The sequence below is a fragment of the Protopterus annectens genome, chromosome 17.part0 (genome assembly GCF_019279795.1).
Source record: "Protopterus annectens isolate FY-2018-M chromosome 17.part0, PAN1.0, whole genome shotgun sequence".
Lineage (NCBI taxonomy): Eukaryota > Metazoa > Chordata > Ceratodontiformes > Protopteridae > Protopterus > Protopterus annectens.
Window position 1 is genome coordinate 244,263,456 of NC_056751.1, and position 27,411 is coordinate 244,290,866.

At 39.6% G+C, this 27,411-nt stretch overlaps 1 protein-coding gene across 2 annotated transcripts in view; it reads left to right on the top strand.

Annotated features, from left to right (window-relative positions):
- The window catches only part of DTWD2 (DTW domain containing 2), a 1,229,961-nt gene that overhangs the window by 669,591 nt on the left and 532,959 nt on the right, over positions 1-27,411 (top strand). For both annotated transcript variants that reach the window (XM_044059647.1, XM_044059646.1), the window contains exon 4: positions 15,553-15,745. In XM_044059647.1, the coding sequence (XP_043915582.1) occupies positions 15,553-15,745 (193 nt within the window). The remainder of the gene's footprint in view (positions 1-15,552; positions 15,746-27,411) is intronic.

The window sequence follows — 27,411 nt, forward strand, 5'->3', positions numbered from 1 at the left end:
TGGACAATTGGCTCCTCACTGCTCCCACCAGGCATCTACTTTCCCAGGCTAGGGACTACTTTCTGACACTGGCCCTGAGTTTGGGTATCACAATCAACACATCCAAATCTCTTCTAGAGCCTGTACAGGTGATAGACTACATTGGTGCCAGGATGGACATACTCCAGGGCAAAGTATTCCTGACCTCGGAGAGAGTTCAAAACCTTAGGATGCATGTCTCCCTAATTTACCGTCCCCACCTCCCAACAGCGGAATCAGTGTTGAGGGCCCTAGGCTCCATGGCGGCGATCATAACTCTTCTTCCATGTGCTCGGCTGCACATGCGGATTCTTCAGTGGACTCTAGCAATTCAGTGGTCCCTGTTTGATTTACCACTAACCTATCCTATCCACCTAAGTCAAGTGTGTCGGTCGTCCCTCATACAGTGGGGGCATTGTTCGGGCAGGACAGTCCAAGACCAGTGGTCCCTCACAGAGACCAGCTTGCATATCAGTGTCCTAGAGATAAGGGCGGTCTTTCTGGCATTGCAGGCCCTTCATGCCTTTCTTCCTCTGGGGACGATTGCCATTCAGGCAGATAACATGTCAGTAGTCAGAACTCACTGGCCTATCACTCCTCAACATTGACTGCATCAGAGTTTCCACAGCTTCCTGTTTCTTTCCTTGCTGTCTACCTTCAAATGAATGTTTATACTGGTTTCTTGTGGAAGTCTCCAAAATATCTTGATATGGCACCTGACCAGTTACTTCCTGTTCCACTGGTTTCCCCTTAATTTGGATATCAATTGCTCTATCCTGTTGTGGTGCTTTCTGCATTTGATTTTCTACACTGAATCCTTCTCTTTGCAGCTGTTCCATTACTTCAATTTCTATTTCTTTGACTTCTCCATTACTCATCTCTTTATCTACTTTTCCTCTTAGTCTTCTTGTTTTTTGTATTGTAAAGTTTTCCATATCCAGATTCCTCTGCCAATATTTTTCTTTTTTTTTTCTTTCAACAATGAGATTCCTTTGATGCTCTCAGCGAACCATGGCTTTTGCTGTAACAGGCAACTGAGTAAATGTCAGAAAAATCCTACTAGGACAGCTGAACTTTATTTGGGGTTAATCAGAATGTCTCTAATTGATGACGGGTGTGTACCCAAGGAGACTGAATGCTGTAATTAAATCAAAAGGTGCTTCAACAAAGTATTAGTTTAAGGGTGTGCACACACAACAAAGTATTAGTTGAATGGTGTGTGCACTTATGCAACCAGCATATTGTACGTTTTTTATTTTTTATATTTTTTCCCCTAACAGATTTGTTTGTTTTTCAATTGAATTGTGCAGATTATAGGTCACATTAAAGGTGGGAAAAGTTTTTAAATGATTTATTGTGGTCTTATTTTTTATATCACAAAAAAACTGGCATTTTAACAGAGGTGTGTAAACTTTTAATATCCACTGTATATATTTTTAAAAGTTTTTGTTGTTTTGCAAACCTCTCAATCTGCAGGCATTGAAAATATGTACAAAGGTCCTTGAAAAGTAGGTACATCCTGTCAAAAATCTGGACATCTAATTAGCGTAAAATTTAAATATTGGATATCAAATAACTTCTTCCTGCTTCCAGTAGGAATGTGGGATACCACTCGGAAACACATGTTTAATGAAGAGCGACAAAATTATGGAAAAATATAAGCACGTTAGCAAAGAGACAGTTTAATCTCTGTAGACTTTAGCGAAATGTAAAATTCTATCTCACAAGGTAATTTATTTTTACTTCTGAAAAAGGGATATGAGAAAGTGTGTGTGCCTTTTTTATGTAAATGATTGGTTCTACTAGCATGTTGGTCATGGAGTGTGGTTTTATGTATAACAGACAACTTCAAAAACCACATCTACTGGGAGATTCAGAAAATTGTGTAAAGGGGAAAATTAAGCCTGAAAATAAGGACATACTCCCAAAATATATTGACAAACCATATGCAAGGAGAAATCTGGCCTGAAAATAGGAACACTTTTCCAAAATAGAGACAGTTGAGAGGTTTGCACTGTTTTGGGGGAAAGGGGAAAGTAGACATGGAGGTCAGGAGCAGGATCTTCAGGGTATCCTAATAATTTCTCTAGAAAAATTATGCTAGCTTTAAACATTTGCCACTGAAATAGCAGAATATTTGTGTTGGATATCTTTACCTTACAGTATTGTACCACAGGCCATCAGAGAGAAAGTGTGAATCATGTGGGTTCATGGTTTGGCAGATCCATGTAAATGCTAGAGAATCATCTGCCATTGGAAAGGCAGGCAGGCTAGAAATCAGGACTTTAATATTGTACAGGTTTTACACTCTGTATTTGGGAAAATAGAATGCAGACCACTAAGTAGTGCAACTGTTATAAATTCAACACTTTTAACCAGACTGTTATTCATAGTTTCTTAGGTATATACTAGGCTAACAACCACCAGGGCCTTTTTAAGCCTGTTAGTAAGAACGTGTTATGTGGCCCTGTTCTTGACAGCACTGACAGTAGTACTCCATGTAATGTTAAGTTCCTTAGTTGGAAATGGAGCACTGACACTACTTAGGGAGATGATAGCTGCCTCATGACCATATTAATATTCAACAGAACCTTAGACTCACTACTCTGTAGGCTTCCTAACATGGGGAAATCAGATGGGATATATATTTTGAGCAGCATATTTGTTTCATAACTGTTTAATAATACCTGACGACAAATCATTTGTAAGCTGAACCAATATAATAATTTTGATTATACTAGTACCTATGTCAGATTTTTGTGCACCTGAATTTAATACTGTTTATCACCATAGCTCCTTACAGTATCTTGATATTTTGGTGGGGGGAGGGTGGCTTCCTTAACTAAATGTCTTATCAGTTAATAGTAGGCAGCATAAGAAAGGGTAAGGTATGAGTATACCAACATTTTCTAATTTAAGATGTCCTTCTCCACTGGAGATATTAATCACTAAGTTTCACTTGTTATTCATATTTCATGTTTACATTTATATTTTCAAAACTGAAAAGTATTGAGGGGCATTTTGTGAACTATGCTGGAAAACAAAGAAACATGAGTTGCACGGTGTGAAATGTCATAGTGGGAGACAGAAGAATACATTGTTATGTATAATACACTATCCTGGAAATATTGCTAGCTGATTACTAGTAATTATGAAGTTATTCAATATTTTCATGTTTGCATTAATTCTTCTAAAAGCAAATGACTTGCAAACTTCTGCATTGCATCAGATGAAACCTTAGCTAGTGTTGAAGAAATTTATCACTGATATTTGCCTAGTAAGTTGTATATATTGAGAAGTTTCCAGTATTATTTGTATCACTTATTATACAAATATCTCAGTAAACAAGCACTGAAAAAAAATGCTGTCACATGAAAGCTCAATTCTGTCTGAATAAAAGTGCTTTGATGCTATGTATCTAGGTTGTAACATGTCCAGGGTATGAAAAGTTGTTTATGAAACATTAGAGAAAAATATAATTCTGGAATTATGGGCATTATAGTATATTACAGTGCTGATATAAAGACTGTGAATGTGCTATAATCATTGTAAAGAAGACTTCAGATAATATTGCTGTTTACACCTTTTTAATAGCAATTACTGTTCACAAGATATTTACATTTGTTTGGTTTATGCCTTTTTAACTTGATTTTTCAGAAAATTCTCTGGAATTTAAAGATGCATTTAGGCAGCTAGAGGTGTGACATTTTACAGTTCAGAGGTATTAATGAGTTAAGATTAAAATATGATGTCTCCTTAATTTGAAAGAGGGTGGTGCTCTTTTTCCTAATAAAACCTAGCCAATTTTCACTGTGCCAAAATTTTAATCTTATCATTGATGGATGGGTATATACTTTTACGTTGCTATGTAAAAGAAACATGCCAAAGTGACAGCAGCTACTAAGTCTTTTTGTGAACATGGTATGAAGTGGATTGCCATTATATTACTAAACAATGGAGAATGGGCAGCCATCATTCTACAGGTAATGCCTGCTGAAAAACAAGTCCATTACTTCATGACAGCATATTAAGCTGCCATGAAACCTAGGCAGAGAAAAACACTCTGATGTGTGTGTGTGTGTGTGTGTGTGTGTGTGTGTGTGTGTGTGTGTGTGTGTGTGTGTGTGTGTGTTTGTGTATGCATGCATGTGCATCTGTGCTTATGAGAGAGAGAGAGAGAGAGAGAGAGAGAGACCCTGAGCAGGTGTTATTTCCCCAATAACACATACCCTGTGGGACATTATTGCTTACTTGTTGTGGTAAATGAAGAGAACAGCATATGATTGTGTGTGTGTGTGTGTGTGTGTGTGTGTGTGTGTGTGTGTGTGTGTGTGTGTGTGTGTGTGTGTGTGCGCGCGTCAGCTACTTGGGCAGGGACACAAAGCACTGGTTGGATAGAGAGGGTGCTGGAGGTTTTGGCTTGACCACTCGGCTGAGATCCTAACCCTATAGCTGTGCCAGTGGGGAGTCTTATTGAGGATCTGGAGAGAGAGAGGGAGAAACCAGCCCCAGATTGACTGTGATCTCTGTGTGCTTTTAAGGGAAATTGTACTTTACTGTGTGTGTACTTGTCACCCTCCCAATGCGCAAGTCCCTCACTGGTGTTAGTGGTGAGGATTGAGGCTCCTTGATTACTGAGCCAGTGCAGGGGCATCACAGAATGCTTTTAGATGGAGGTCTATTAAACACCAACCAAAAGGCTATAGGTGAATGTTCCATCCCATCTCTTCCCAAGTGGGCTAGGAGGACTGTTTCAAAGTGGCCCAGGGCCTATTAAAAGCCAGTGAGGCCACCCAGCCTGCCAAGACAGTCCCTGAACAACCTGGAGTTCTTCCTTGTGAAGAAGAAGGAGAAGGAGAAGAAGAAGAAGAAGAAATAATAATAATACTACAACACCCCTGCACTGACCCAGTAATCAAGGAACCTCAATCGTCACCACTAGCACCAGTGAGGGACATGCACACTGGGAGGATGACAAGTACACACACAGTAATGTACAATTTCCCTTAAGAGCACACAGAGATCACAGTCAGTCTGGGGCTGGTCTCTCTCTCTGTCTCTCCAGATCCTGTGTAAGACTCCCCAGTGGCACAACTATAGGGTTAAGATCTCAGCCAAGTGGTCAAGCCAAAACCTCCAGCACCCTCTCTGTCCAACCAGTGCTTCGTGTCCCTGCCCAAGTAGCTGACACACACACACTTTGAGATTTGATTTATATACAAACACACAGACACTCCTCGGGAAGGCTGGCACAGGTTTACTAGCTATGCTCCCTTCTGCCCAGACTATAAGGTGGTACCAGCTGCCACCAACCACTCTTATCAGCTACTATAAGGCCCTTCCCAAAGGGTGACCAATTCTACCGTGTAATGTTACTATTATCCAAGTGATAAGTGTGACCAACAGCAAGGCTATTTAAGAATGGCCTGTACAGCGTAACCAAATACATATGCACATACTCTAAAAGCTTAAATATCTTTAAACAAACCAGCCACAATTACAAAGTTTAAATATATTTAATAATAAATAATAAAATCACAAGACAGTACTCAATAACTCAACACAGTTACACAACAGAGTTCAGAATCACAGGAAATACTGTAAAATAACATTTCAGGACAGTCTCACATAAATACAGAAAACATCTAAACTAATATTTACTGTATTCCTATCTATATCTAAGAGATACTATGCCCTAAATGACTTACTTACAGAGCAAGGCAAATACAGATGAGAAGTGCTGATGAGAGGATCTTTCTCGGCCCAAAGACAAATGCAAAATGCACAGACTCACTCTCTAAGATAGTTCTTAAATTACTATAAAACAGTTTTGCTGGGTTATCTCAGATTACATAATTCGTTGTCTCCTCTGCCTTCAGTTCCTAGGCTAACAGAAACTTAAAACTTAGCACCTCTGCGTCAAAAATACTTATCTCCCAGAAGTTTGCCTGGAAGTGGAAGTTGTAAAACAGTTAAAACACTTTTACCTTTGAAACCTGAAATTATTTCTGTTTCCAGACTATAGAATGGGATTTCTAGCTGCAGACATTCTGTCTCCTGGCATTAACTAACTTTATAGCACAGTCGTAAACAATGCCAATCTATTTTCTTAGAGTTTTGCAAGTTAACTCTGTATGTTCCAGCTTCTTACTATCAAAACATACATTTGTATAGGCATATAGTTCATATACATTTCCATTCTTTTCCAGTAGGGTACACTGTGGTTACATTCTTGAAGCTTAGTACATAACATACAGTTTAACACACACTTTTGCACCAACAGTTTAATACATACATAACATATACTTCTCTTACATTTGTAAGACAAGCCTATGGCTCATATTAATATAGCCTATGGCTCATATTAATATTCACAAATGACATATGATTATTTACAAAATTCCAGATAGTTGGGCTGGCAGTGTCACATTTCTATATAAACCATATTAATATTTTCAAGTGACATATAATTATTTACAAAATTCCAGCTAGCTGAACTGGCAGCCTTTCGGTTTGTCACACATGGGTCAGGAGGATCTGGAATTTGCTTCCTAGAGCTCTTCTCCCCCAGGTTTTGACTCTGATGTAGAGAACACCTTGTCCTTTGACTTTCTCATTGAATAGATTTCATTTGGGGAAAGTCTGACCCCCATGAACTTTTTTTTTCAAGTGGAAAGGCAGAGAAGCCTCATACACTACAGGTATTTTGAGCTTTTGCAAATGGAATCTTCCAAGTCTGTAGACATTTTGCCTATCTTTGGTTCTTTGAAGGATGCACTTGTATCAGCACCCCAGGACCATGACTCCCAACCTTCATTTCCTAAAAAAATAGACAAATTTTACAGGGTGCAAGACAGTCATAAATATCTGTACAAAACCTAGTGGCTGACCTATCAGTGATCTCTGTAGACCTCAGTAAGGATTCAAAGATATTCCTTGCTCAGAATCCCTTACCTAATGATGGGAAAAACTAGGTCTTAGGTTTGGTATAAAAGTGTAGACCTCAGCAATGTAGGCCTTCAGGGAAACTAGTTGCTAAACCCACACAACCAAATTCCTTTTCGTCCTACTGGATTATAAGGCACAAAAGATGTGAGAGATCTCAGACTCTGACCTGACTTTTATTTTATTGGAATAGTCTTAAACTACTGCCCAAGTTGTGAAGCATTGTGTTAAGTATGGGCGTGATGTTGTGGATGCAGCATCCAGAGCAGTAGCAACTGGCTGTGTGATTATAAGGCATGCCTGACGTATGCTACATTGTCTACTTGAGGATGTTAAAGTACTGTTAAACAATATTCCCCCTGAATAAGGAATGTTTTTTAGGAAAGCCACTGCAGAAATGTTTTAAAAATTGGATGAGCAAAAAAAAAAAAATCATGCAAGTAATAAGGCAGTTTTTTAATTCCCTTATGCCAAGGGCATGATATAATTACATCTCTAAATCTGGTCCCTTTTACAGAAACAGTGCAGAGGCAAACAGCAAAACTTGAGGAAACATGAATTTAAAAAGGAGGTGCGGCAGTAACAATAAAGGCAAGTCTGGATGGTCCCAAGGGGCAATCATATCTGTGTCTTACTACCCCATATTCCAACTCCATGCTGGCCTCCTCTATACACACCACACACTGTTTCCTTATGCTACTGCCTGCTTATGTTGTAATGATTTATAAATTGGTCTAACAGTGTACGTGAGTATGTGTATGCAGTAAAAAAAAAGCAAAGACGTTAACAATGCTTTATATAAATGTGATAAACTGAGAGGCTGCCACCCCAGCTAGATAGAATTTTGTAAGTAATTTTATACCATTGTAAATGTTAATATGATCCACAGGCTTGTTTCACAAATGTAATAAAACTGGGTTACGTGCTGGGCTTCAAAAATGTAACCACAGTGCACCCTGCTGGAAGAAAGCAGAAATGTGTATAAACTCTATGCCTAAGTAATATATGTTTTATGATAGAAACAGGGACATACAGAGTTAAACTGCAAACTCTAAGAAAATAAGCTAAGTAAAGAATTTTATGACCGTGTGTGATTTCAAGCTAAGAGATAGGATGTCTAGGCTAGGATTTTCTTTCTATTGTCTTAAGACAGAGTTAATTGCTAGGTTTCACATGTAAAGTGTATTTTATTGCTGTGTGACTTCCTAGCAGCTGCAGATCACAAAGACATGTTAAAGTTTAAGTTCTGTGAGTCTGGGAACTTGAGCAGAGCTGACAAGAATGATGTAATCTGAAATGACTCAGCAGTAATGTGTATTATCAATTTAAAAATTAGCTCAGAGAGAAAGTGAGTGCATTTTGTATTTTGTTCTGAATCTGACAACAACTCACCAGCACTTTGCTTTGCTCTGTAAGAGTTAGATCATAGTATTTCTCTTAGAGATAGATAAGAATATAGCCAGATTAGTGTAGATGTTTTCTATATTTATGTGAGACTGTCCTACAATGTTGTTTTAAAGTATTTCCTGTGATTTCTGAACTCGCTATTGTCACCGTGTTGAATTAATGAGTATTGTCTTGTGTTTTTATTATTTATTATTAAATATTTGTAAACCTTTCAACTGTGGCTGTTTTGTGTAGAGATAATTTAAGCTCTTAGGGTGCTTGCATGTATTTGGTGATACTGTAAGAAGTGGTAGGATAGTAGGTTGCCAATGTTTCTATTACAGTATATAATTTTGATAAAACTGAACAAATCAGTAATGATGCTGTGGTGAGGCTGGAAACCATGTTGACTGTTGGAGAGGAGATTGCAATTGTGAGGATGGGAAAGGAGTTGGGATTGAACACATTTTTTATTATTTTAGAGAGTGGTGGTAGAATGGCTATAGGTTTGTAATTGGAGAGGTCTGTGTACGTTCTCCCTTTATGTAAAGGCATGATGTGGGATTTTTTTTCCAGATGGCAGGGAATAGCTTTCTGTATTTGATCAGTTTATGAGTATAGATACAGGAAGTGCTATAGCATTCATAGCAGTTCTGAAATGTTCTGATGGCAGGTTATCAGCAGCTGGCTAGTTTTAGGAGGTATTTTTTGATAGAAGAGGTAGATACTGGTTGGAGGAAGAAAGGATTTTAGTTGTGGTTAGTACTGTTTGGAATTGTGAGGATGATGGTTAGTTTGTTGTTAAGTAGGGAGAGGACAGTGTGTGTGAAGTATGTATTGAACTGAGTAGGTATAGGGACTGAGTAGTTGTTGGTAGTTAGTGAAGGAGTCATAGTTTGGCCAGGTTATAATAGTCCTTTGAGTTCTAGGAAAGGTTAGGATTCTGTTGGCAGTTGTTTTGGAGCTTGGAAAAAGTATTTAGTTTTGCCTGATCTGATCTTTTGTTCTAAAATATTGACGTTTTTGTGGAGTTTTGCCAGCAGACCATGCTTTCTAAGCTTTGTCTCTGTTTAGCATGTGTTGACTAGTTTCTCTTGTGAGCCATAGAGTGGGGCTGGATTTGATTCCTTTTGATCTGGTGAGAGCTAGTTCATTTAGTATGTTAAGGAATGCTTTTGACATGGTTAAGTGAGTTACGGCATCTTCTTGGGGTAAGTATTTTAGAATATCCCAGCTGCATTTGTTGAGATAGGTATTGAAGGTGTCATTAATGAAGAAGGAGAGTGTACTCACATTATTATATGTGTTTAGGTGTGGCCACGGTGGTGCAGTGATTAGCGTTGCCACCTCACAGCAAGAGGTTCTCCGGTTTGATCTTCGACTGGGGTGCCTTCTGTGCGGAGTCTGTATGTCCTCCCTGTGGTTGCGTGGGTTTCCTCCTGGTGCCCCGGTTTCCTCCCACATCCCAAAGACATGCTGTAGGTAGATTGGACACTCTAAATTGGCCCTAGGTGTGAGTGCGTGCATGTGTGTGCCTTCTGTGGAAGGTTGAGCGCCGGGCTGGCAACTCGACACCATAAAACTCCACTGCTAATCATGAGCAGACAGGCGATCCGCTGTGGTGACCCCTAACTAGGAAAAGCCAAAAGAAGAAAAAGAAGATGTGTTTAGGTCCATGATTAGATTGTCTCACAGAAAAGGTTGGTAGATGGTCGCTGATGGTTGTGGTGTTGAGTAGACAGCCAGCAGTGTTAATTTTGTTAGGAGTGGTGGTGAGGATCCAGTGTAATGTAGACTCCCTTTTACTGCATTTGTCTATTCAAGTAGCAGTAGTGATAATTTAGGTAAAACCAGAGATTGATGGAGAATGTGGGAGAGTCAGAGTTGATAAGTAGGTAGTCTACATTAAAGTCAGCTATGACGATGATTTCCTTGTTTATGAGAGATTCAATACAAGATTTCTTCTATTAATGGGATGTTGTTTACAGGAGGAATATATACATGGCAGTGATGCGTATGCTCTTGTGTTTGTTGATTTGCAGGAGAGACATAATTATTTCAGCAATGGGAAAGTTGGGGTGGGTGAAGGGGTAGGAAGTGATTTCAGGGTGGATTTTGTATATCATAGCTGTGCCACCAGCTTTCTTGTGTTGTCTGTCATATCTAATAATGTTGTAGCCTACGGGGAGAATTTCTTGGTCTTTAGTACCTGGTTTTAGCCAGGTTTCTGTGGCTATTAGTAGGTCAGTGGTATAAGAGGTTATATAGTCATGTAACTGTGGTAGTTTATTGCAGCTTCATAGATTCATAGACTGTTGCAAGGCTAACAAGCCAAGGGGCCTTTCTAAGCCTAGCCAAGTTTTCTCAAAAGAATAATGATGTTTTGCATCCAAAAAGGACATTGAGAGCCAGGCATTTATAAGCTACTTCTGTCCATAAGGGACATGGGTGCCAGGACTGATGTAAATTTCCTATTCTCCATCCACTTGTCCAGGTTGTGCTTCAACTGGGTATTAGATGAACTCAGCTTCATATGGATGGGAAGCCTGTTCCTCATGAGGGACAATGTCTGAGACACATATCTGTCTCTCCAGCATGTTTTGCTTATGTCACAGACATAATTCAGGTTCCTAGACCTTGTATTTCTGGTGCCATTTGAATTATGAATATGTAGGAGATTCATAAGTGTAGGGTTTGTGGATATATTGTAAGCCAGACATAGATCACCCCTCAGCAATCTATACAAGACTGTGTAGAGGGAAAAGGCTTTAAGATGCTTTGCATAAGGCAGGTTTGTTATGCCTTGTCTTCTTTTTGCAAGGAACCTTTGAGGTCTCATAAGATTCAAGTCCATCAAAAGTAGGCTATTACCTTGGTTGAGTGGAAAAGAATACTAGGGGTAGCTGAGGTGGTATATTTGCAAGTGTGTACAGAGGGTGCGGGATTAGGATATATATATTTCATCAAGAACAAGTTTAGATAAGAGGTGTGTGTAGTGAAATCATTTTTTATACATAGTTTTCAGCTTTAAATTATCTGTGTTTAGTGTGGGTTCTTCTTCTTTAGTGTGTTTGTAATTAAAGAAAGTATAGAATGTGATAGCTTATCTACTGGGTGCTATAGCAGGGTGAGAGGGGGGTAATTTAGAAATATGGTGTAATGTCCTGGAGGTGACAGTGAGGTTGAGTAACAATCCAGTGTAATAAGATGTGGCATGGACAACAATAGACAGTAGAAGTAGAGACAGCAAGTTAAAGGACAGCAAACTGTAGTTATAGTAAATAAAAGTAGGTTTAAAGAATTTAATAAGGGGTGATCAGGAGAATAATTTAATGTATTACTGTTTAAACAGAGGTGGGTGGATGGAGAAGTGGAAGGAAGAGAAAAAGCAGACTGAGGAGGGAAGGACCAGAAGAAAGATGGTGTGATACAGCATAGCTAGGTATAAGATGGAAGAGCAAATAAAGTGGCTGTAATGTGTATGATTGGTTGTAGATATGGAGTGGGTTGGCTTACGGAAGTAAAAATGTAGTTGTAATATGGGTGGGTGAGAATTAGGCGTAGGGTACAGAGCAAAGTGATCCTGAGCTTGGCGAGGATGAACAGAGTAAAACAATCAATACAACTGGCACTGCTAGAGTTTGCACTAGAGTTTGCACTTAAGTGACTAGGATGCTAGTTAGTGTAATTACAAAAGTAAATCTTAGATTATGTAGTATGAAAAGTAGTAGACTAAAAGCAATAAGGATAGAAAGACATAATGGTAATACAGCAAGTAGTTATCAGTGAAACTTCAGGGCATGAATAAGGAAAAAACAAAGCAACATAGAACTACCTCTACAAGCAAAGAGGGATAATCACAAAAGCAGTAGCTGGAAGGAGCAATTAAGAAATAGATTCTGCCAGCAAAAGGAGGGTGTAGCTCATTAATTAAAGAGGGAAGAGGAGGGGAGATTAAGCAATAGTGGAGGCTATTTTTGATTCTAGTTCTGAGAAATAGCCACAAAGCAGACCACTAAGTACTGGCCAAGCAGAGAAGAGACATTAAACGTGGTACCAGTTTGAACAGAGCAAGATTAAGATAACAGAATAAACAAGTAATGTCGCTGTACTATGAGTAAAAAGACAAGTCTGTAAGCTTTTGCAGGGCTAGATGTTGCATTTACTCTGCTGCAGTCTTGGGGAGAGGGCAGTCCACAACTATATTTAGTAAAAAGACAAGTCTGTAAGATTTTGCAGGGCTGGATGTTGCATTTCCTCCGCTGCAGTGTTTGGGAGGGGGGTGCAATCCCAGACTATCTGGTAGTACAAGTGGCTGAGGGAGGACAGTTGGACACTACATTATTTACATATGTATTTGCAGAAAGGGCACAGTATTGACTAGAAGGTGATATCTGGGCTGTGGGGCAAACAAGCCTTTGTAGTCAACTTATTATGACAGTTTGCGTTAATAAGGTATTTGGGTATTCTTGAATATGAAACTTATCTGAAAAATACCAAATTCTAAATGGCGGTAAGGTAGTATCCAGTCAAGGACTCATGTAGGAGGGGCCTTTCATAGGTACAACAAGAATGTATCTATTATGTATAGACTGTCCCATTCTTCTTTGTAACCACTGGTCAATGTTTCAGAATAACTGCTATCTCGTAAGAAAATACATATGAAAGTACAAACAGTGAAACACGGTGTATTTTACTGTCTTCTTTAATTATTGGAGAGCTTGATATGGAGAAAAATAACAAAGAGTGGCGGCCAGGTTAAAAATGTCTTCTGCAGAAGAATGCTGATGTTTTGCAAAGTCATTGCTGGAACTTTCTTTATCCAGGATCACTCTATGTAGCTTTTTTGTATTTTTTTATTCAACAGCATTATTCTTTCTCAGTACAGCCCCCACAATTCAGTTCACAGCAGAGGTTCTCCTCCTTCTACTATTTGCTATAATCATCTCCTGAAATGGCCTAGTACCAGTCATTTTCAGCTAGTTTAGATTCCTAAAGTTTCTTATTGAGCAGGAAAGGTCGCCTGGCTTTGTAACCATAGAGTGTTGTGACAATGTGGCATTGGGGGGGGGGGGGGTACTTAGCATTCCCCATATAAGAAGGTAATTATTTGTGAAATGACAGCTGATTGGAACACTTTGGAGGAGATGTGCACTACATTATCATATTGAACAAAGTTACTTACTGTACGAATGTTCTGCTTTATGCCTCTGCTAAGAGTCAGCCACCATGTGGCTGTATCTCATCCCTCTAGACACTGCTTATCCCATCTACCTAACTAGATCCTGTAGTGGCTGAGCTTTTATAACTTAGGTGACTATCATCGTAGTTAGATGAGAAGCTACACAGAGCTCACTAGTGATGTGTATATCTGGCATAATGACCCCACATCTTCTGAATTACAATTGTTTGAAGCTTCACCCAAGTTAAAAAAAAGATGTTTAAGGTTTAACTCCTCCAAAAAGAGCCCCAAAAGTGTTTTTTTGGGGGGGAGGGGGAGCAAGCCCCCAACAATTCTCCTTACTTAAATATGTTAACTCCATGGCTGTATAACCAATAAAAAAGACCAAATATAATATCGCTGCTGACATGCAAATACAGATTGCACCTGCAGTGACTCCTGTGACAAACAGTTGTCAGGTCGAGCATCATCATTTTAAAATCAACAAGTTGAAACCTTATACAGTAAACACTCCATGATTACTTGATAAACCTGGCGTAACACATCATCTAGTTAGCATAGCATTTTGTTTGCAGGTGATATGAAGCAACAATTGAGTTTGCTGGAATTTCTGGAGGTACTGCACAGGTTTGTAGAATGGCTGTAGAAGTGACAGCCAAAGTCCAAACGGTGAAGTGCGAGATCATGAATTCTGACAAAAAAGAAAATCCGTGGGGTTCCAGTTCTTAGGGAAAGAGATTGAAGAAGATGGAGGATGAAAGATGACAGAAAGTAACGAGCATTTTATGAATGAATCACTCTGCTCCATGCAGAAGAAGTGCAACAAAGGAGAACAGGATGTGTCATTGCATAGTTCAAGGCACGGTCTCCATTCAGCCTGAAATGATATGCAAAGTACTGCTAAGACTGCACTGTAGTGATGCTCTCAATTCTGGAGGCCTTGTCTGAAGAATATTATGCTGGCAGAAAAGGCTTACTTATAACTGTCTTCAGTGTTCTAGAGGTGGAAAAACTGAAGTACAGGAGAAGATTTGCAGTCTTAAACATCTACAGCCTAAGAATGAAAATGACTTCATTTTAGATTAGGGAATCCTAAAACAAAGTGTAAGAGTGTGAATATGAGGGAAGAGAACAGTGAAAGGAAAATAGGTCAAGGCTGGCAAATTGAAAAAACTATATTTATGTCAGTGATAAAAAGCCATTGGATTACAGAATACTTGCTGTGGACAGAGTAATATGTGTTAGCTGGTGATGGAGTGTGATTTTGTGGAGGTAGTCTAAAGAGTACGATAGATGGGATTGTGACGGACCAGGCAATGAGTGATGTGGTAGCTATTCTGATAGCTGTTCAGGCCAACTGACATGACAAGTTAATATATAAGTAAAAGTTCTTTTTTCCATTTTTTTGGGGGGGAGAGATTGAACTTTCAACTTATAGCAGTCTATAAGTAGTGTACAGAGTTCTTGGAAAACATTTTATAAAAGTTACTGTGTGCTGGTATGTTTAGAGAGACTAAAGTTTGAACTGGGACAGAAATCCTGATGTAGATAAAAGACTGTTAGGTGAATGACCTAGGATATACTGATTTGGAAGTAACTGTCTTGCCATTATTTTGTGGTTTAAATGACTAATTTCTACTTTAGAAAATGTGACTCTGATCTGTTTGCTTCCTAATTGCTATTACTGTGACAAAATGACATTATTTTTAATACAGGACTGCAGTGTATCCTTTGTGTTCCCAGTCTTCCACAGAGCTGCATATTTCATTGTAGTTAGTGTCACATGGAGTATGACTTTAGTACTGCTGTCAGTTTGTGAATAGCATGCCATCAGGGAGGTGGTGGTGAAAGGCTTAATAGCAGCCACTTTATGTCCATGCTGTCATGGAGTGCCCTCAGGGTAATATATGGTGATGAACACACATTTAGAGAGTATTGTAAATTGACTCCATACTAGTTATAGATATATCACATTAAAGGCAAGAAACTAAACAAGTATGTCTGCATTGCCATTGTTTAAGGTACCTGGAATTGGCAGAGGTTTGCAGAAGTCCAAATACCTTAATTCTCTATCCTGGAGCTGAAGCTGCTAATCTTGAAGAATTGACCCTGGACCCATCTCTTGCTTCTTATAACCTAATTATCATAGACGGTACATGGAGTCAAGCCAAAGACATGTTTTATAGAAATGATATTTTTCGTCTTCCAAAGCAGGTGAGTGCATTTTAGCTATGATTCTACATGTGGCATAATGATAAATGTACAACAGTGCTCGTGACTTTCTCTTTTTTAACAGAAAGTAAGGATAGATGTCTTGATATTTAGAAAACATTTTGAAAAGAGCTGTTTTTTTTAATTAAGATTCTTCAGGTTGGAGGATATATATATATGTTTTTGTTATATATGGGCTGCCATATTCATAAACATAGTAGTCAGTTACATAGAGTAACTGTGCAGTGTTTTGTCTTTGGTCATGTCATTAGTGTGATACATAAACATGGATCATGTTACTGGCATGTTGATAGCATACAGCACAGAACTGTGCACCACTGTACTTAGTACACAGATGTGTACTGTGCACATCAGTGTCAGAAGTGTAGCACAGTTTTCAGCTTCCCATACTGTCATTAGGTATATTAAGATATAATAAGTGAAATGTGGAGTGTTAACAATATTCCATCAGAGCTGCTATTTCATATTACAGTCTTTTCAAAATGTGTGTCTTTTTTGTGTGTGTGAAACTAGCCAATATTCCTCAATAAATCTATTTTTGCAGTTAAATTAGTCTTGGAAATCAAAGTGCTGGTGTGCTATACATCTCTGTCTGAGAAATACTTAAAAATAATACTTTTGGGATAGTATTATCTGGGGAGTGATGTTAACAGGCATATTGATTGGTTCTTACCTACATGTTTTTTTCCTAAATCTACATATACATTGTATCAAATGTGTCCGATTACTGAAAGCAGAAATATTTTCTGCATCTGTGCAATACCTTTAAAGAATTTAGTATTTTACATGTTCTGTACATGTAGCAACCTGTTTGATGAGGCATTAGATTAAAATACTGTTAACGCATATTTTTCAGTCATGATTAATACATTTTACATGTGTGTGTGTGTGTGTGTGTGTGTGTGTGTGTGTGTGTGTGTGTGTGTATATATATATATATATATATATATGTATATCTATCTATATATATATATATATATATATATATATATATATATATATATATATAAATACTTGAGAGTGTATGTGTGTGTGTTTACCTTTCTTTATTTATAAGTAGACTTCTTTTATTTGATATTTTACTTATACCTACTTTTGATAATTCACCCAGTGAGAGTTACTTTATACTATGTAAAATTGTTTGTATTATGTGTAAAGAACAATGATTTTTATAAATGTTCTCATACTTCTAAACTGCTGTGATTTAGGCATTGGGTTGCATTCCTTGCACTCAAATATACCAAGTTCCATTTAGACTCACTAACATTTTAATGAAGTCACAGCTAGTCATACATAAACTATTAAATCATTCAGCTAGTTCTACAGTATAGCAGATTCTTTTACACTCATACAAAAAAGTACATTAGTTTTCAATATTTAAAATAAGAAAGTAATCCTTTTTGTGGATGAGATGTGATTTTTGAATTCCTTATTGTCATTTAAAAGTTGGGTCTCCCCTTAAATGAAGCTACTAGACCCAGAGACTCCCCAGACTCTGGAATAGACTGCCCATACATGTCAAGCAGAGTGCCTCTTTGGCCCTCTTTAAAAGGAACCTTGACGATTGGATGGGAGAAAGGAAATTCATCCTGAGGATCATGTCAGTCCCCCTGCTAGACAGGGGTCCAGGGAAGTAAATAGTGTGGGAAGAAATAGCCAGGGAATTGTTATGGCTAGGCTTGTATAGGCCCTAGGGCCGATAGCCTAGTACCAACGTATGAACCTATGAACCTAGTGGGACTAACCCAGTCAACAAAGGAGAAATAAATAATAAATACATTTTGTCTTTGCTGCAGGACATAGTCCTTTTTCTGGTTAACCCACAGTTGTTTATTAATGTAGTAGAATAAATACTCTCCAGGATTCAGTAAAATCCATGTAGGCTTTATGTAGAGCTTACATGGAATGTACCAGTGTACACGGCCACGGTTCCCTATCGGCAGTGCACCATGCATATTAATCATGGCGCTCTGCCGAGGGAGATCAGAATAACACAGATATTGAATCTGTGTAGGTAGCAGTGTAGGGTCCAGTTGATGTGGATTGTTCAGAGAATTCCTGGACAGATGTTATGTACAGGATAATGTACATACCTGTAATGTACCCTGGTAGTCTAGAAATATGTGTGAATTTTAAATGTGTTTTATTTTCATTTTTATTAATTTTTTTAATGTCTGTTTGCACGGCGCTGCACTGAACACAACAATGCTGAGCTGTGCTTACATGTACACAGCTGACACCTGCCAGACATCTAAAAATAGAAACTAGATATAATTAGTTATTTATTTTGCTTTCTGTGAATGCTCATTTATGTGGTGCAGTACGCAAAGCAGGAATGCCAAGCTGCATTTACACATGCACAGGTGACATTTGCCAGACATCTGTCAATAGAAACCAGATGTAATTAATTATGTGTTTTTGTCTACTTGTTTTTATTTTATGTTTTGAATGGCCATTTGCGTGGTTTGGTGCTTAGCAATGCTAACAGGTAGCTTAGTAATATAAGTGAAGGTATACTGGTTTATTAGTATCCAAGTGGATAGGTAGAGTCACTGACTACAGTGTTGTAGATCCCAAGTTCAATTCCCCAACAGTTATACCTATTTACATTTATTGCTATGAAAATGTGTAAGGTGACCAAAATGGAGGTTTAATGTAAAAACAAATTTGTTACATTTGAAAAATCTGCACAGTGCTAAGCACTGCTTAAACATGGTTAACGGCTACTCCTGTTTGGCGTTGCTAAGCTTCACTAAAACACTGTTGTGCGAGTTTGTCCGATAATAAGCAGGTTTGCACAATGCTAAGCAGTGTGGTGCTTTTTTGAATGTTGCAGTATGATGTGTAAGGGTGGGAAAACAGCCTCTGTTAAGGGCAATAGTCAAGAATTCTGCAGCATTCATTGGAGTCTATTAATCTGTTGATATGCCTAGTGGTGTTGGAGAGGGAGTAAGCTTTCAGGCGCAGAGGTGGGGTATGCAGGAGTCCAGAGTGTTTGTTGGACTCCTGGTCTGAAACTACAAACCCCAGCTGTTGCATAGCGATTAACAGGGCTCAGAATGTAAAGCTAAAGCCTGGGATTGGTTGGCCAGGGATCTTATCAGTGCTACTGGTATCCCCAGCACTGGTGATCAGTGTTGTCACCACTATGATGACCTGAAACAAAAGAAGAGGGGAACCTTGGATACCTGGGTCCAAGAGGTGAGGGATGGGCATGCCCCACAGGTATGAAAGTATATTTGTCACTACTTTACTAAAATACAAATTGAATCTGTGTAAAACTGGTATGCATAATAGTGTGCTTCTTTTTCAGCAATTACAGCTTAATGGGCTTGCAATGTCCAGTCTCATGCCAGGCGTCTGGTTAGGATGCGTCATGAGTGTGATAAGTACACATATTTTCTGATAACTGTAGTGCGATAATCAATAAACAATATCAATAACAATAAGCAATAAGATGCAAAGCAGGATTGTGATTTGATAACTAATGTGTTGTAATAAGTGCAGTAGGGCTGTATTCACTGCATGTCTGTTCTAATGTTGCTGCAGTCAACTGTAAAACTGAAATAAATGATGCAAAAGCAATTTGCTGATAAATGTATTGCACAACCCACAGTATGGTTCAGGGCTATCTGCAGACCACTTTCATTCACATAATGCTCTCTATTCCTCCCAATCCAGGAACAAGGTATATGGGTAAGGTAGCCCATGTTCTGGGCAGATATCATGTGTGTACTTCACAGATTCTAAGGAGCAGTAACAATAAATTGTACAGCAGGACTGTGGTTTCATAAGAATATGTTGAAATATGTGCAGTAGGGCTGTATTCATTGCATGTCTGATCTAATGTTTCTGCAGTCAACTGGAAAATTGATATAAATAAAGGATGCAAAAGTAATTGCCTGATAAATGTATTCCACAACCCACAGTATGGTTCAGGGCTGTCTGCAGCCCACTTTCACTCACATAATGCTCTCTATTCCTCCCACTCCAGGAACAAGTATATGGGTAAGGTAGCCCACGTTCTGGGCAGATATCATGTGTATACTTCACAAATTCTAAGGAGCAATAACAATAAAGTGTAAAGCATTAAAGCATGAATGTGTTTTCATAAGAATATGTGGAAAATAAGTGCAGTAGGGCCTTATTCATTGCACATCTGTTCTAATGTCACTGCAGTCAATTGTTACATAATGTGCACATGTCCCCTGCAGTCACAGCTTTTGGGTTCTACTCCCATGCCTACCAACTAAGACTTGATGGCTGTCTAGTCCACATAATGTACACAAACATACCTCTCAAGTGTCACAGTTTTTTGTAATGTAAAGCCCAGTTTGTCTGGTACGTGATTATCAGATAAATGATTACCCGGAAAGCATTGTATTTGCAAATCCATTTACAGAACACTTTGGTAGTTATGTACGTGCACATTATGTGAAACAGTTCCAGGTAGCTGTGTACCCGCATTTGTTAGTGCTGGCCCATACTGTCCCATGCCAACAGCTTGAGTGGTATGTATGTGCTACATCGTCTATAGAAGAATTTGAGTCACTGTAGTCACAACTGATACTGCACACCTGTAGAAGTATGTATTAGCAGTCTGTGTATTAATATCTGCGACTTCACTAATGGTATGTTTTTCTCTCTCTGCCCATCCCTTATCTTCTTACTTTATTAATGTTATTTATTATTATGATTTAATATTAATATATTCTGTTAAACTAACTGTTTTGATGGTGTTATGGGTTATTTCAGTCAGGTTCGCTGTTAACATACTTACTGTTATGTTATTTAATGTTGTGGTCCACATAAAACACCTTAATATGTATTTGGATTAATCAGTATTATGTTCCATTATGTTAATACTAACATTGGTTTGGTTATTACTAACCTTAACTTACCTTTATATCTAATTTAATACAGTGCGACAAGGTAGGTCGGTTCCAGGTGATCCACCTACCTTGAGTCCTCCGGCTGTGGCACCTGGGTCCAGCATGTCTGGGACTCTCCCTGGTGGTGGTCCCTCTGCTGCCCCTGCACAACCTGCAGCATCAGTTTGTTCCACCCCTCAGGACAGCGCTTGTCCCCCCCCTGGGAGTGGTGGTGGACGGGGTGTTGTCACCTGCAATGAACTGCCAGGTTTGGTGTGCAGAATTGTGTTCTGTGGTTTTGGATGCTGCCTGCCCCAGATGGAGAGCATGTTGGTCTCCCTGGTGGGGCAGGCTCAACCCGGAGCCTTCATGACTGCCACCTCAGGGACAGTGAAGGAGCAGTGCTGACATTTCCATGGGTGGTGACTTGAGTCACGCTGCTACCTGGTGGAGGTACTTGAGACTGGGATTCCACAACACCCTCCCCATCTAAGGTGTTCATTCCCTTCTTATGTCACACACCACCCCTGTCTGCTGTCTTGTCTTTCTGCATAAGCTTCCTTAACTTCCCAAGTTACCTCTCCCATATGTACCTATGTCACTCCCCCAACATTCCACTTTCACCTTAAAAAAAAAAATGGACACCTGTTCCAAAAAATACCATCCCATACATAGCTCTCCATTCCAAACATGTGTCCACTGGACACATAATTTGGTTCAATTGGCTTGACAACACACTTATGCTGTTCTCACCTCTCTCTCTGGGGGTAACATTGCAAATTCATGTACAAATTCTGTCAAAGTGCACAGTTGTTGCTGTACAAAAAATGGATAGCTATGGTTCTTCCCTACACCCTTCTAGCACATACCTACCTGCCTTTCACTGTGTTTTCCCCTTGCTTGTACCCAATTTCACCACTGTCCTATCTCCCCGTTTTTTCCTTTTCTTTAAAGATTTTTTTGCAGCACAGCGGTGCTATGCTCAGCTAAATGGAGCTATATTGATATATGTGGTTTAAATGATAATAAACACATACAAAATAAACACTTGTCCCCTACTTTGAACCCAAAACCATCGCACCTGCAGACCACTGCATCAACCTGTCATGCCACACACCTGTTAATTAAAACAGGTGGTTTATGCAAAACATAATAATTGCAAGGTACCGTAATTAAGCGTGTGTAAGTACAGCAATGCATCACATTGCATTGTGCAAACTTGCTGAATAAGTAATGGAAAAACTGGGAGTGTAATTTCCAGTCTGGTACTGGAGTACACCACTAGAAAGTCAGACAAACACTAATGGATGTAACTGAGGTCTCTAATACCAGGTAAATGGGCACATTTAAGAGCAACATGTACAAGTACACCTGCTACAACATTAATGGCAAACTACATATTCAACTGGGACTCTGGTGGAGAAATATATCCCTATAAAGCCAGGAACATAATAATGGATACAATGGAGGTAAGTTACAGACTGTATGTGTGCACTTATACCTTCACAAATACACAGAGCTGGCCTTAGGCATAGGCCAACTAGGTGGCTGCCTAGGGTGCCACTTTAGCAGGGGCTCTTTTCCAGTATTTATTTGGTGTAGGTAGACCAGGATAGGTCACAAGGTGGTGTGGTGTGGGGGGGGGGGCACCATGGAGCCCTTTTGCCTAGTGTACCAGTTGAACTAAGGTGAAATACACATGCTGTAACAGTGATTCAGTAACTCAGTCTTTTAAATGCTTTGCAAACAGTAACTTTTGTCACACACAGTCCTGGGTTCAAATCCAGTGGTGTGTAGCATTTAAATGACATTATTGTGAAGCCCTCAATGAGTGAATGAGTCAAGCACTCTTTATCCACACAATGCATTTCAAATGAAATGTCTGCTTTTCAGTGATGGAAGTCACAGCCCTGCAGATAGGAACACACATGACATATCTCTATAGCAACACTAAGTGCATAAAGTGTCAGGTCATACATTAATATGCATCATAGAGGATCATAACTTAGGTAATGCAAATGAGGCCCACTGATGTCAGAGTGCAGCACACAATCATTCCATAATGATATTACAGATTGGCACAGCTGCACAACTAACATACACATATGGAGGTCCTGCTTGTAACAAGGAGTGCAAGAACACACTTTCCAAATGATTACCATAATGTAACACATGGCCTGACAGTTGCCCAAATAGTTGACATAATGATATAAGTACCCCGTATGTTGCCCAAGGACACAACAAACATTTGGCCTAGTACTCTGTTAGTGATTCCATTGCCTATCATACTTACCTTAAACACATGCCTTAATTTGCAGTGGAATAGGTACCCTCACACTGGCCCTACCTCTACAACAAGGCCCACAGTTACTGTTACAGCTTGTTGTCCTCCAAAGTGTTCACACTTTCTGCCTATTGCCTGCAGCATCAGCTGCAGCCTATAGCACACACACCTGTATGTAAAAGTAGCTACTACAGACATACCTTCTGTGATGACATAGTGTCTTGACCCCAGGAATGTCCAGCACAACATATCAGAAAGCGCTTCTAATCTACATGAAGGCCTTATATCTTGTTCATTTGCATGTCACTGGCTGATTATACTGCAGATCAGCTGTGTTGGTTGCAGTTAGCATTTCAGAACCACAGATTGGTTAACAGCCAAGCACCTGTTAATGAGAACCATGTTAAAACGGCAAACAGCTGGCTAGGGGAACCAGTCTGTATGAGACTTTCTTCAGACAGTAAATGTGTTGCCTAACACTTTATATAGCTGGACATATCAATAGAGGAGTATTGTACTCCATTAGGTATGTAACCTTTTTGTTTACAAAATGATGCACATGTGTGAATATACATGGGGGAATGGGGATTACAGCATTAAGCCTTTCTTAGAACTTTAATGATGACATGTCCTTTATCTCCAGATTTGTTTCACCTGCAGAGGATGTACAGTACATCAAGTGTGGAATGTTTTTTGTGAATGTAGCACACTGGTGTCGTGGGAATGGCCATGTATAGCAGTTGTAATACCACACTGCTGTTTGTTTGGCACAGTTGTTTTGACATCAGGGGGATTTTCCCCATAGGGGACACACTACAAAGGACTCCTGTTTTGGGTGTCTGATCATACAGCAGTATCTGTCATGATACACACAAGAATAGCTGACTATTGCTGGTATCTGAATTGTATCCATACGGTTAATATGTTTGCACACTGTGGAATATGACATGTGTGATCAAGCAGTGGATAATGCCAGCCATTCTGTTCTTGCTGTATCTCAACATAATGTACTTCCACATATGTGATCCTGACATGTGTTCCCATTTTGTTGTCTTTCAAGAAACATGTATGACAGATGACATGCCCCTTTTATGGATGCTGAGAATGAAATCATCCTGGAAGGCCTCCATCAACACCATGAACCCCTACTGTCCAGAGAGAGGCACAACAGGGAACAGTGGGCAGTAAAGTGGATTGACCTTGTCCATGATGTGAGTGCCATAGATCACCAGAACAGGACATATGAGCAGGTTCGACATGGTGTCACAGATATGATTAATGCTGCATGCAGAAGAGCAGAAAATATGGCCAGGAATCATGGTGTCACCTGTGGAGGGCCTGCAGCAGAACAACTACTCTCAGCCATTGAGAAATTCCTGGCAAACCTAGGAATACACAACAGCTCCCAGGCATCCATCACACTGTATATCATGGATGTGGGGCCACAGTTTCCATGGCAGAGGAGCGTTCAGGTAGGCTTAGTTTGATCAGCATTGGAATAATGTAGTACATAGATACTTTTATGTGGGTGTCAGGTGTTTTGTTCTTTGGGGGGGGGGGAGTTTAACTGCAGTTTGAATCTCATGCTTAGATATGTGACCAACATATCAATTAACAAACTATCTACTGTAAATGTGAGCTATATGGATGTATTACCTTCTTATAGTGCAACATGTGGTGGTATTTACATTACCTGTCCCTCAACTTTTCACAGGTCCCTTAGAAGTTGGAAAAGGCTGTAGTGCTGCTCCTGGTAAGCACAACACTGTTTTGCTATAGATGTAGATTTACTGCAATGTATTCCCTAAAATGTCATCCCAGGCTTGCTGACTGGATTGCTGTACTGTCAGCATGATTTCCAATTGCACAAATATTTTCTGACTGTACACACTTTAGAATCATACCTATGACCTTGTAGGTGTGGCAGCACTGATAGATGTGACATTATTGTCAGGACATTACAGATTGCTAGATGTGTCAACTGTGCAGAGTCTTCATAAATGTCAACAGTGTACCTCATTGTTGCTGATAAGATTGCAGTGTAAAGAGCTTTTCTTTACAAGTAACTACAAATATTTGTGGGAAAAGTAATGTCCTCATGTCCTCCTGTATGAGGTTGGAGGTTAAACCGGTCTGTAATAGTGACAACAGTGTATACAACTTTGCATATATTGTAGCATAGTACTGCAGAGCATGATAGTGTAGGTATTAATGTATTGATTTTCCCTTTCTTAACACAGGTGACCGGGGAGGTTGGTCTCTGTCCCGTAAACAACCAGATGTCAGTGTCTCTTCAGACTCTGATGATGGTGGTGGCCAGAGTGAGGCATAGGTGGGGGTTTCAGGGGCTGAATCTGTCCAGGAGGTTTACATACCTCTTCTTCCCTCATTATCACAGCACACAGTTAGTATGCCTACACATACCCAATCCCCGGAGGCCACAGATATGGGAAAGTCAAAGGGTAGGGACATTGAACAGGAATATGTGTGGCGATTATGGCTCCAGTGAGTGTAGACAGGGGCCATAGCCAGAGAGCTGGAGAGGTTCCACACAGGTGGATTGATAAGGATGCTGATAGGGGGCCTACTGTCCTTCCACCACCCATTGCAGGTGTCTCATCATGGGTCAATCAGCATATGTTTTGGGCCATCGTGGAGACACAGGGATGTTTCGAAAGGAATTCCAGACAAATGCTCAGCGTTGTAGATGCAGCACAGTCTGACATACATGACTGCCTCCACTGCATTGGTGATACCCTGGATTGGTTCACTGATGCAGTGGAAAGAAGGTGGACTGAGACAGATCACAGAATATCTGTCTGGAACGCGCATTCCCTGTGATGCAATGTCTGGTTGGAGTCGAGCATCAGACCCATGGATGTAGGTCAGCAACTACATCTGCTGAGAGTCTATGCGGCCGTGCTCAATCACGCTTCCATAGTAGCAGTACAACCAGTGGTCCTGAGCAGAGTGTGCTGTTCACACCAAGACTTGGCAGGCCATGGTCTCATGGTCCTGGGTGTTCCCGTGGAGGACACGGTCCCAGCAGACAGCAGTCACCGTCAGGTACTAGCACCGCTTCTGATTTTAGCCATGGAGGTGTCATTGCAACTCCTGGCAAAACCAGTTCCCGTGTTCAGGGGTGGAGACGAACTGTCAGCGCTACCGTGCATGGTTCACAGCTGTCCAACATACACACATATAGGGCTAGCACTGAGCTTGACTGTGTTCACGCACACACTCACACACCACTGTCAAATTTAGGTCACCTACAGACACACACACACACACACACACACACACACACACACACACACACACACACACACAACACATTTCCATGATTCATCTTCCCTGCTTCCCTTCCTGACTCACACACATGCTTTCAACCTGTTGGGTCAACCTAGTGCAAGTGATGATACGTCCCTGTCATCCTTGTCATTGATGCTGGGAATGAAGCTATGTGTCTGATGCACAGGGTGACTATATAAATTAATATGTAAATATGTAATGCAGTGTTGGTTTGCCATGCCACTTTTACTGGTCACTAACAGATACTGTATGCTGACATTTGTAATGAGCAAGCCACATCATTTTGTGTACCTTATGTTGTATGATGTTGTAATGGCTGTATACTTACACAATGAAAGGTGTGCCATGGACCTGTTTATTGTTCAGTTTTAGGAATCTTTAGGGGACACCTATGGATACACAGCGGCAATAAACCCATAGACATCATAGCCATACCTCTCAACCTGGAATTATAAAAAATCTCGACAAAGGCCCATGAAAAATAGGTACAACTGGCCAAAAATCTGTACAGTGATTAACATACAATTTGTGTACATAATTATGTAAGCCCACCCACTCCAATGGAACTGTGGGATACCAACTTTTAAATGCAAACTAAAGATCAGACAAAATATTAAACACAAATTAAACAGAAGAACAATAGTATTTTATTTATGTTAATATTTGAAATTGTATCAGACTTTGAACTTGTGAAAAACTAAAATACAATTTTCTTTTTTAAAAATAAAATTAACTGCTTCTACACCATACCTCTCAATGTCTTAGAGTACAAAATCTGGACAAAGCCACAAATAATGGGGAGACAATAATCAGCATCTGTACATTTACTCAATAAAAAAAAATCAGCAAAGTGAATGGATAAATGCTTTGATAAAAATGGTTCTATAGCTAAACATTTGCAGTCAGAACCCTACAATTGTTAATCCAGAGGAATTTCGTAACATGAAACTGATATGCTGGATATGCTGAATTTTTATGATAGTGATGCCATCAAAACAGTTTATTACATTCAGAATAAGCCAATGCACCCAAATGCTTCTACCTAAACCTATTAAAATCATTCCATTCTTTCTTAGTCTTCCAACAGACTAAAGCATGCAGCTGTTGACAAAAAAAAAAAAAAAAAAACTTTTGTTCTTTTGCAAATTAGCTTTGTTAATGAAAGATTATGATGTTTGAAA